General features: G+C 39.6%; 2 protein-coding genes across 2 annotated transcripts in view; one reads left to right on the top strand and one right to left on the bottom strand.

Moving 5' to 3' along the window:
- Positions 1-8,194: 8,194 nt before the first annotated feature.
- Positions 8,195-10,063, top strand: LOC109242343 (syntaxin-112-like). The gene is made up of 2 exons (XM_019409207.1): positions 8,195-8,446; positions 8,705-10,063. Exon 2 carries the CDS (start codon positions 8,728-8,730, stop codon positions 9,625-9,627), a length of 900 nt encoding a protein of 299 aa, XP_019264752.1. The 5' UTR covers positions 8,195-8,446; positions 8,705-8,727; the 3' UTR covers positions 9,628-10,063.
- The window catches only part of LOC109242342 (putative glucose-6-phosphate 1-epimerase), a 4,471-nt gene continuing 2,394 nt past the window's right edge, over positions 9,792-11,868 (bottom strand). Inside the window, exons 6-10 of the mRNA XM_019409206.1 lie at positions 11,377-11,475; positions 10,889-10,986; positions 10,593-10,700; positions 10,424-10,505; positions 9,792-10,196 (exon numbers count right to left, since the gene is read on the bottom strand). Of these exons, the coding sequence (XP_019264751.1) occupies positions 10,131-10,196; positions 10,424-10,505; positions 10,593-10,700; positions 10,889-10,986; positions 11,377-11,475 (453 nt within the window). The 3' untranslated portion in view covers positions 9,792-10,130. The remainder of the gene's footprint in view (positions 10,197-10,423; positions 10,506-10,592; positions 10,701-10,888; positions 10,987-11,376; positions 11,476-11,868) is intronic.

Below are 11,868 nucleotides of genomic sequence, written 5' to 3'. Positions count from 1 at the left end.
CTTACCACTACCTCCGAGACTACTAGGTAGATTAGCAGTTTTTCACCTTCCTCCAGATTTGATAATAACGGAGGACTTGACAAGTACTTTTTCAAATCCCTCAAAGCCTATTCTGGGGTCCATTCGAAGTTGTTCTTCTTTTTGAGTAGCGAGAAAAAATGATGGCATTTCTCTGAAAACTGGGAAATGAACCTGCTCAAAGCGGCCAATCTCCCCGTGAGCCTTTGAACTTCTTTTACGCTTGATAGCTGGTCCGGGATGTCCTTGATGGATTTGATTTTATTGGGGTTAACCACAATCCCCTTTTGTGACACTAGGAACCCCGGGAACTTGCCGGAGCTGACCCCGAACGCACATTTCTCGAGGTTAAGCTTCATGTTGTACTTCCTTAGGATGTCAAAAGTTTCTTACAAGTGTTTAAGATGATCACCTGCATGCAAAGACTTAACAAGCATATCGTCTATATAAACTTCCATGGTTTTCCCTATTTGTTTTTCAAACATTTTGTTTATGAGCCGCTGATAAGTAGCTCTGGCGTCATTTAGCCAGAAGGGCATCACATTATAGCAATATGTGTCAAAATTCGTTAGGAACAAAGCTTTTTCCTGATCCTCCGAGTTCATTTTAATTCGGTTGTACTCGGAGTAAGCATCGAGGAAACTCACTAACTCATGCCCGGTTCGGCAATGGGAACGAGTCCTTTGGGCACGCCTTATTTAAGTGCTTATAGTCTACGCACATGCGAAATTTATTATTCTTCTTTGGAACTACTATTACGTTAGCTAACCAGTCTGGACACTTTACCTCTCGGATTGAACCAATATCAAGTAGGTAAGTTACCTCTTCTTTGACGAATTTGTTTCTGGCCTCGGCAATAGGACGTTATTTTCTGTCTTACCAGATGAATGCTGGGATCCAAGCTTAGCTTGTGTACAGCCTCTTTCGGCGGTATACCTGTCATATCCACATGCGACCACGCAAAACAATTGACGTTAAATTTAAGAAATTCAATAGATCTAGACCTTTGTTCGGGATACAGTCCTGTCCCCATGTGGAATATCCTCTCCAAGAAATTTTCGAATAGTGCGACTTGCTCAAGCTCTTCCGCTGTGGATTTTGTTGCATCTGTCTCTTTTGGTACCGGAAATACCTTGTCACCTGATAAGATTTCGATGCCTCTTCCCTCTAGTTGACTTCGCTTGACTTGGGAGCAGGCGCCGGTTTCTGTAATTGCTATGCCGCATGCTCCTTCCCTTTGCTTCTGGAGACCGAAATTGAATTTATCTCCCTTGCTGCTAGTTGGTCACCTCTTATGTGTTTAATTCCCTCGGGAGTTTGGAATATTAGCAACTAGTGATATGTCGATGGATACTTTGGTGCTGAAAGATAAACTGCCTTGCGTCCTCGTCGCTGAAAGATATAGTTCCGTCTGGTATGTAATCTCGAGTCCTTTTCTCCCTTGTGATGGATACGTTGGTGCGCTTTAACATCGGACCTTGAGGAACATCGACCCTTTCGATAATCATGTGGATGTCGTGTTGAGGTTCATCCTGCTCGGCTTGTTTATTAGAGTCCCTATTTTTGAAATGATTCTTGGCTCGGTCACTCAGGAATTCTCGAAGATGTATGTTGTTGAATAACCGGATACCTCCTCCCTCAACTATCGTCGATCCTCTTTTCTGTGGCCATGAGTGCCGTGATATTTGCACAGCTAGTTCGGATCCCTTTGGGCAGGGTCAGATTGTAGAGGTCGAGGCCATTTGGTATCTTTGAGGTGTCCTATAGCCGATACGATGGCAACAACATCAACGCTAAAGTTATATTCTGATAACCTTGGTGCTTCTTTGGGTCCGATAGGCCTATCGAAACCATTCTTGCTGTCTTTCTAGCCTCGCTCATTTCTTCTTTCATTTCATATAGAACTTCGTTCGGACCCATTGCTTCTTCGATCCTCATTGTACGGCTGATACCGATCTCTGTTCGACTTTGGTTCACGATCGATATCTCTCTTGACTCTGTCGATGGGTCTAACAGGATAAACGGACCCAGAAAGAGCCACTAGTTGATCATCTTCGACTCTGATCTTCGATTGATATCGGTTATGCACATCAGCCTAAGTGACAGCCGCATATTCTTTCAGATTCTGTTTCAACTGCTGTGAAGCCATGAACTTCGAATATTGAGTCCTTGGGTAAAAGCTTGAACGGCCCAATAATCAGCGACTGGTGGCAGGTCCATCCGTTCCATTTGAAACCGAGATACAAACTCTCTGAGCATTTCATTATCCTTTTGTCTTACTTTGAAGAGGTCTGATTTCCTGGTTTCGACCTTGATAGCCCCAGCGTGTGCTTTCACAAAAGAGACTGCAAGCATATCAAATGATTCAATAGAGTTAGGGGGTAAGTTGTGATTCCATATCATAGCTCCCTTTGACAGCGTTTCTCCGAATTTCTTCAGCAAGACAGACTCGATCTCATCATCCTCCAAGTTGTTTCCTATGATGGCGCATGTGTATGAAGTGACATGCTCGTGTGGGTGGGTCGTTCTGTTGTACTTAGGAATCTCGGGCATGCATAATTGTTAAGGGATCGGCTTCGGAGTCGCACTCGGAGGGAAAAGTTTCTGTACAAACTTCTTGGAATCCAAGCCTTTCAATATCGGTGGCGCTCCCGGGATCTGGTCGACCCTAGAATTGTAGGTTTCCACCTTTATGTTGTTTGCTTCGATTTTCTTCTCCCCTGATTCTATTCGTTTTGTCAGCTCCTCGAGCATTTTTATGATCTCGGGGTTATTAGCTGACTCGTTCCAACTCGACCTTTCCGCGACCAGTATCTCTCGAAACGGGTCAGGCTCGATCTTGCTCGGTATGCGGCTCTGGTTTTGTAACTGAGCTATTACCGCCTATTGAGCCTGCAACATTTCAAAGATCATCCGTAGATTGACCCCGTCTCCTCCATTGTTTTGAGTATTCTGTGCTGTCGACCGGGCTCCACCACGGATGCTATTCTCGGGGTCAGTAGGGAGGCTTGTGTCGATAGCCACATGCGAATTAGCGTCCAACGGGCTCGCAATTGGAATTCCAATGGGATCAACAGGCGGTACCTCGTTACCGGGTGCTATGTTATTATTTTCACCGTGGTGACAAGACTCACCGTTAGCAGGCAGATTAAGGGTGTAATGTGGGCCAGGCCTGGGCCTAAACGGGCCTCGTGGGACGGTCTTAAGTGGGCCCGGGCTTCGCGGGACGGGCTTAAACGGTCCCAGGATTCATGGGCTTTTGGTAGGAACCGGACCGGGCCCGAGACCATGAACTAATGGTCCCGGGCTAAGAAGGCAGGTCCCGGGCCTAAGTGGGCCCAACGGTTCAATTTTTTTTAAAAATTTTGTTATCTAAGGCAATTCCTTGTAAAAACTACATTATAGAATTGTGAATTCAAATTTAAACACAAAAATATTGTAAAGAGATATTCAAAGAAATGCATTATAATTTTATTATAGCATCAACAAGACCTGGCAATATCTTTCTTAGTCTTCCTTCCCCCATGGAATGAGCACAACAAGGTGCTAATACCACCATTGAGAAGAAAAAGAAACTAATCAAGATGTGCCAAAATACAAGTTACATATTAATTTTACATGGTATCTCTTACAAATTTCATAAATCCTTCAAGGTTCGGAGGAATTTCCGTTGGTGGTGGCGGAAAAGAAGCTTGTTCATCACCGCTTCCGGGCGAAGCTGCATCCTCCACAAGTTCAGCTAGCATTTCTTCGTAAGCTTCGTCTACCTCTGGTTGTGATTCAGCAAGTCCAACATTTCTTCGTTCCGAACGGATCCAATCTCTGAAAAGTACTAATTTTTCCAAGCTCTCCCTCATAGACGCTCTATAATCACCGAGTTGAAGTCTTGCTTGACTGAAAGCACTCTCTGATGCCACTGTTGAAGCTTGAATGGTTAAAATATCTCGGGCCATCCTTGAAAGAATCGGAAAGTGTTTTTCTTTGTCCTTCCACCATTCCAAAAGATTAAATGAGCCGTCGGGATTAACTTCATCAATTCCCTGTGACAAATAAACTTCAAGCTCATTTAGTTGTGAACAATCACTAGTACTAGAACCTTGAGAACCCCTGAACCCGGCCCAAGCAGTAAGTGCTTTTACTCCCACAGTTCTTTTAGATGATTGAGAACTAGAAGAAGAAGGAGTTGGAACATTTGGTCTAGCATTATCTATTGCAATTTGATAAGCACTATAAATAGTTTGAGCATTTATTTTAATTGAGGCTTGTGCGTCCTAAGTGTAGACAATTCCTCATTTTCAAGTGCTAAACCATTATAAATAGATTGATACCAATATTGAGGACCTCCTAATTTCATAGTAGGATTTAACAAGGCAGCAACACCATAAATAGGGAAAATAGGGAAAAAATATTTTTTAAATTTCTTTCTCATAGAATCAATAGCTTGTTCATAAATTTTCCCACCCTCTGAAAAATAAGCAAACAAATTTGCAAGTTCTGCAAGATAAACTAAACAGTTAGAAATAGTAGGATAATATTGCCCAGAAAATTCATTTGTAGCAATATGAAATTTTTCTAAAAAATCTACAAGCATTTTAACATTAGCCCAATCCGCATTTGTAAGGTGCTCATCATCATCACTTACATGAGCATTAAACGTTGAGTTTATGGGGTTTCTATATTCATATGCAACAACTAAACTTTCATACATGTAATTCCATCTAGTTGGACAAGGTTTAGGAACCTTTCTTTCTCTTAGGCCAAATTCATCGCATCTTTTAAAATATTCTCTAAGTCTACTTCTACGGTTTGAATTAAAAAGCCAGTGAAGAGCCATTTTAACCTTTTCAATTTCAACATTTAAAATTCTCATACCATCACCCACAATTAAATGGTAAATATGCATGAAAAATATTACTAAATGCAGGATTTAGTGTAGTGGTAAGCAAGGCTACAACTAGTGTTACTAGTAGCATTATCCATTGAAATTGACATTATTTTATTACTAATGCAAAAATATCTACAAACTGCCCTATGTGACGTGAATTAATTATTCTATAAGCGATAATGCGCTTTTGCATTATCCAATCCTCATCAATCCAATGACTGGTAACAATAAGATAATCACAGTCATTACCACCTCTACCAATATTAGTAGTAATAGCAAACGACAATTAATATGAGTAAATAAATAGCGCAAATATTGTTCATATTCATGTTTATATTTATAAATATCGCTCTTTACGGTTGTGCGAGGCCATCCTTTATAAATAGGATTAAAAACTTTTCTAATATAATGCACAAAGTGTGGTTTAGAAGGAAAACTGTAGGGTAAGCACATAACAGTAACCATTTTTGCCAATTCTTCCCTATCTTTTCTTGGATCATAATATAAAATACCACCGGTAACAGTGTTAATTTTCGGTTGAAATAGATTTGACCCGGTACTAGGGTCAGGCTGACTAGGTACACTTGTCCCCTCGGCCGAAGCTTTCATACGAAGATATTTAACTTTATCTCGAAGGTGTAGCATTATGTGTCTCCTCAAACTTCCCGTCGCTCCCCCCCCCCCTTCCTGATCAACATAGTTAAAAGCTAACTCTTTGCCACAAGTTTTACACTTAGCTTTATTTTTTTTCTCTCATTTGAATAAAAAATGTCCAAACAAGAGATGTTTCGGCCCATTTAGAAAGTTGTCTAGAAAAAGTAGGGGTAGTAACAGGGGGTCAGACGGGGCATTCATCTGGATTAGTTGGGTTAACTTCAACAACAGGACTAGTGGGTGTATCATCATCCAGTTACGTTTCATCCAAATCTATTTCCTGCTCATTATCTTCATCAATAGTTGGATTACCATAAAGAGCATTCATATATTCATGGTCTAAGTGTTCACCACCTCCAACATTATGCAAATATTGACTCTCAGTAAATTGTAATAAAGTATTATCACTATCAAGAATAGGAGCAGGTGGAGGGCGGGTATGGGGTTTGGGTAGGGGAGCCCGGGAAATTGGAGGAGGAATAGATTGGCCACTAGATTCACCACTCTTGGATTTTCCCTTATTTTTACTAAATATTTTTTTAACAAAAGATCCATCTTAATTAATCAAACAATACAAAAGTAAATAAAACAAAACAAAACTATAATATTAAAACTTAAGAGTTGGAACGAGTTTACCGAATTGACGAACAACTTGTTGAAAATTATATATCGTTGAAGACTTGAAGATTTCAATTCACCAACTTCACAATTTTTCACAAATTGCAACAATAAAGTAAGCAATTATAGAAGAAAATTTGAGAGAGAGATTGAGAGATTGGTGATTTTGTGAGAAAAATGAAAGAATGAGGGGGTATTTATAGTTGAAAATAGGAAAAAGTGTAATTATAAAAAGTTTGGGGTTAAAACAAAGTTGGGGTGGGAGGGGGTTAAATGGCTATTTTAGAAATAGAAAACGGCTATTTTTGCAGGCCAACGGCCAATTTTTAAACTTTTCTAACGGCTAAAAAAATTTGGAATAAAATTTTTCTTTTTTTTAAAAATAACCGTTGGGACCGTTTAGGACCGATTGAACCGGCCCACTTAGTAGCTGGTCCCAGGCCCAAACGGTCTCGGTCTCACGGGCTTTTTCATGGAACCGGTCCACTTTAGTAGCCCACCCCACCTAGTCCCGGTCCTAAACGGTTAGGCCCGTTTAGGCCCACTACCCATATGGGCTCACGGGCNGGTTAAATGGCCATTTTAGAAATAACAAACAGCTATTTTTGCAGGCCAATGTCCATTTTTTAAACTTTTCTAACGGCAAAAAAATTTTTGGAATAAACTTTTTTTTATAAAAAAAATAGCCGCTGGGCCCGTTTGAGCCCGTTTAGGACCGGTTGAACCGGCCCACTTAGTAGCCGGTCTTGGGCCCAAACGGTCCCGGTCTCACGGGCTTTTTTAGGGAGCCGGCCCACTTTAGCAGCCCACCCCACCTGGTCCCGGGTTTAAACTGTTAGGCCCGTTTAGGCCCACTACCTATATGGGCTCGCGGGTCTGGGCTGGGCCCGGGCCTAACCGGCCCACGTGTCGACCTTAAGGTAGATGTGTTAATTGTGAGTTTGACATTTTGAGTTTAATCCTGAAATCAGAGACACTTCAAAGAACAAGTGTAAAATAGTGTGAAAATTCGTATCAAATAACCACTATTATCCGCCAAACTGTTTACCTTTTAAATCAGATAACAATTGAATTTATAAGTGGTTTTAAGGATACATAAATTAATGTGACACAAAGCGATGGATTGAATTATAAATAAAGCAAACAATAATAAAGTAAATTCAAACTGTGTGACTTGAACAGTTATAACCTTGGGAAATAAGTCTCACTTGAATTGAATATGATCCAAATGATGTCAAATACAGAATAACAGTGGCTTGCAGTAAGAAAATAATATTATAATGCTTTGGGAAGCGTGTTACAATGTGTAGTACAAAGAATCAGACCCCCTTTATATAGTAGGAGAATCCTGCTTTAGGTACAATTCTATCAAAGGCAAGAAATCTCATGATTTGCTAATTAATAGGTCTCTCATTGATACGTGCCGAGATTCCTGCCGTGATATCCGACCGGTTGCGGATATTTCGGTCTTCCGTTACTGGGTCCGATAATGTTTCCTCGAGCTTATTCGGAGTTGGGGTTGGTTCCGGAGTCACGGGCTCGAAGATCTTGGAGACGTATGTTCTGACTTCGTACTTTGGTTCGATGGAACCTGTGGTCGATCTTCAATCCATCACGTTCGGTTCCGATTCGTCATGCAATAGATGAGCCCAGTTTCGGCCGTATACATAGTGTTTGGCCATAAGATTTTTAATTTTCACTTGAAGATGAATTTTGGAATTTTTCAAAAATTTGAAAAAGTCCAAAAAGCTATTTTTTAAAATTTTCGCTCAGATCACTCACAAAAATTCAAAAACAACCCAAAATTATATTCATTTCCAAAAATAACTTTAATTTTTAAATATCATTTTTACTTGAAAAAAAATTTCTACCTTCTTTCGAAATTTTACTTATGTCCAAACGCCCACTAAATTTAACGGGAATTTTACTTTAGTCTTTAAAATGAGCCAAGTCAGAGTGGTTTATGTATCGACCTTTCCCACCTCTTCCTTTCTTTTTTCCTTGGGATTACTACTTGAGTTAGTAACCGTCACCGACTTAAGCGGGACAACTATTTAACGGCTACTTGTCATTTCTGCCTTACGAAACTTTCAAATATTTGAAACTCTCTAGAATCCAATTCCCCTTCTCTTGCCCATACAGTTACCAAAAGAAGGAGAAGAAGAAGACTCACGCCATTTTCTTCATCATCTGGAAGGAGAAGAACTGCAAAGGTCTTCAAAAATTGGATAATACCCCCCAATTCTGTTCCATCAGAATTTGAAGTGGAAGGTTTCTTCTTTAATTCACTCATTGCATTCTTTGTTTTCAAGACGCCATTGTATCGCTTCTTTCCCCTTAATTCTTATTTTATCTCTTCCTCTGTTTATCATGTTTTCTTGGTATGGAATTTCATTTTCAATCGGATTATTTCATAACAAATTGCCATACTGAAAAAAATAGTAGAAATGTTTTCTTGCATGCAGTTCCTTCCACTACTGTAAACTTCTTTTCTGGTGTGTTTATAAAGTTGTTCTTGATTAATTGTAGAGTTTCCAGAAAGTGGAGTGAAGATGAACGATCTCATGACGAAATCGTTCTTAAGTTATGTGGAATTGAAGAAACAAGCCCAGTTGGATCTTGAAACAGAGAGGGATTTGGAGATGGGCCAACTCAGCCGCACAGATGAAGACAATCTTTCCAACTTCTTCCATGAAATCGAGACAGTAAAAGTTAACATTCAAGAGATTACTAATCTCTTGATTGATCTTCAAAATCTGAATGCAGAGACAAAAACCACTCACGGCCCCAAAGTTCTTCGTGGCCTTAGAGATAGAATGGATTCAGACATGGTTTCTGTCCTTCGCAAAGCCAAGATTGTCAAGGCAAAACTTGAATCACTCGACAAATCAAATGTGACTAATCGAAAGTTATCAATGGCATATGCAGAAGGCACTGTGGTTGATCGAACAAGAGTCAACATGACTAATGGATTGAGGGTCAAGCTTAGGGACATTATGAATGAGTTTCAGGCTTTGAGGCAGAAAATCATATCAGATTACAAAGACTGCCTCAGAAGAAGATATTACAACGAGACGGGTCAGGAGCCAACAGAGGAAGTGATTGAGAAGATGGTGTTAGGGGGAAGTGGGAAAGTTGAAATATTTGAAGGAAAGACAGAGATGAATGTGGAGGAGAAAGATAGGCATGAGGCTGTAATGGACATACAGAAGAGCCTGGAGAAACTTCATCAAGTATTTCTTGATATGGCTGTTTTAGTTGAGACACAAGGTGAACAGATTGATGATATTGAGCGGAATATGGCTACTGCTGGTAGTTTCATCAGTGGTGGGACTAACAGTCTTTTCTATGCTAAGCAGCACCAGAAGAAGAGAGTGACTTGGGTATGTTGGGTTTTGGCTGTGGTGTTTCTCATTTTGATGGTTTGTTTCATTGCTATGTTGATCTCTTGATAATACTCAATTTCATTTTAGTTTCTGCTTTGTGAGGCAACAGTTTTTAGTATTCGGCTCTGTAATTACTCTCGTTTGGCCTTAGCTTGAGCACTTTTACCATTCTAAGAGAGAGCTGGAAATGTTTTGCATGCAACAAGCATAATGCAGGACTCATTTCAGAATGAATCAAGAACTTGCATTTCTTTTTTCTTTTCCTTATACATAGTACATTTCCCCCTCAATCACAAAATTTGGAGAATCCAACATACATGTTTTGCAGCTTCATTTCCTAACTTTGAGGATTGGCAAATAAAGTGGAGATTAAAGGGGGAGAGAAGAGGGAAAGAATATGAAAATATCACTTCAACACTCCAATTGCCATGAAAATCATGCCATGCAAGATACAACATTATTTTTTTATTGTGTATTGTCCTTCTCAACCATTGTCCAGAGATGAGCCTTTTAACTTGAAAAGCAGCAAAGATTTTCTCCAAAAAGTTGATTTCTCTACTCAGCCATCTTTAAGCAACAGTTAGATGTTGTACAGCCGTCCAAGATTGCTCCGGTTCCAGCTGAACTTTTCCAATCTGATATGAACGAGGGAAAACAACAGAAATAGCAAATGAGGTCAAGCATATGAAGCTTTTCAACCATAAGTAAGAGAAATAACATGCAATTGGGTAGGCAACAGGCTACTAATTTGCAATTAGATCAAATGTATGTGGAAATCACATGCAGAATGTCAAAGGAAATGGGAGGAGAAATCTAGACACACATTTCAATTTAAGAAAACAGAGAGATCCTGTATAAATACCTTGGCATTTTCAACACAAACAAAGTCTTTGTAGCTTTGTTCCATGGTCAGATGAGGGTTCCATAGAACAGCATCAGACCAGCTGCATGTACAAAACACATTCAACTTGCTAAATTAGACAACTAGGTTTGACCAACTCCATGAAGGTGGGTGGAAAGTAGTAACTCACTTGGTGTTTTTGATGGATATTTTATCACCTAAACCATTATCTAGCTGTAACTCATTAGGTGCATTAAGATATACACAGTCCACAAATCCAGGAAATGTCACCACATCCCTGTGGCAGAGAAAATTATCAGGACGTGGATTAGTTTCTGCAGAATGCATGAACAAATACTGTTAATCTAAGAGCATACCATAAAGAATGGATGCTCTTATTTACAGTCATGAATTCTTTAAGATAATAAGTATATCCTGGTAGAAGAGAATGACTCTTTCTTGATCTATTTGAGATCTCATACTGACCTTTCCTCCTTACCCTCCACAGGATTTGTCGGATCAGGAACTTTGTTTAGAGTTTTGCAACCTTTTAAGCCACTAACTGATGCACCTGTTACAGAAGCCTGGAGAATAGAACATTCAATGAAAAAGGTTTTTCTCTTTGGTAGATAACAAGCTTACCAATGATCATGAATTAAGTTTACGAGAAAGATAATGAAATTCTAATGAAATGAGTTAACTTTCATCACCCCCAGAGCCAAAATGCTTGAGGGAAAAGAAAGAGAAAAGGAAAAAGGAGAGGTTTATTTGACTTGAAGGGGGGGAGACAGCAGAACAAGACTATTCAGTATTGACATCTTATTTTTTCTTTTGGGAGAAAACAATATCTTATTATTCCATTTCCCAACGCTATAATTTGCCAGGCCTTGAATTCCTGATAAAGTTCAAAAGTTTCAGGAGATGCGCCCCAACTATGGGAATTTCAACTCATAAGTTTCCAGAGAAATACTTACGCGGAAGTAAGTATGAAGAGCAGTAGTAAACGAAAATGGTTTGTTGTCAGTATTTGTAACTGTGAATTCCGTGGAAAGGGTCTTCTTATCAAGAGTGATCTGCAAGAAATTGCAAAATGCAAAGTTAAAAGTTTTATCATGTATCATGCTTGATCAAAAGAATCTGGGTTGTAACTACGCATTACCGGAAATGTATAGCATAGCCATCTATCACATCAAATAGGTGTTTCACCGAAGTACGTAAATGAGAATCCTTTATCAGATTCCTTTACATAAAAGTCACATGCCAGTGATAGAGTTTCATTTGAGAGTTGTGGGCCGATAGATATAGGGAAGAGGGTAATATAACTTTCTCAGAAAAAATTGGAGGGTGGTGTGTGGGGAGGGAGGGGGGGGAGGGGGGAGGTTACTTTGTAAATAGTTTACGTTCTGTTTGTCAGTACTCCTGGTGCTGTCATATAAATTACTTACTTTCTAAAATAAAACGTACTA

Source organism: Nicotiana attenuata, unplaced genomic scaffold (genome assembly GCF_001879085.1).
Source record: "Nicotiana attenuata strain UT unplaced genomic scaffold, NIATTr2, whole genome shotgun sequence".
Lineage (NCBI taxonomy): Eukaryota > Viridiplantae > Streptophyta > Magnoliopsida > Solanales > Solanaceae > Nicotiana > Nicotiana attenuata.
This window is presented reverse-complemented; position numbering and strand designations above follow the sequence as displayed.

Excerpts from the sequence above, each read along its gene's own strand:
- LOC109242343 (XM_019409207.1), top strand. The coding sequence starts at position 8,728 with ATGAACGATCTCATGACGAAATCGTTCTTAAGTTATGTGGAATTGAAG.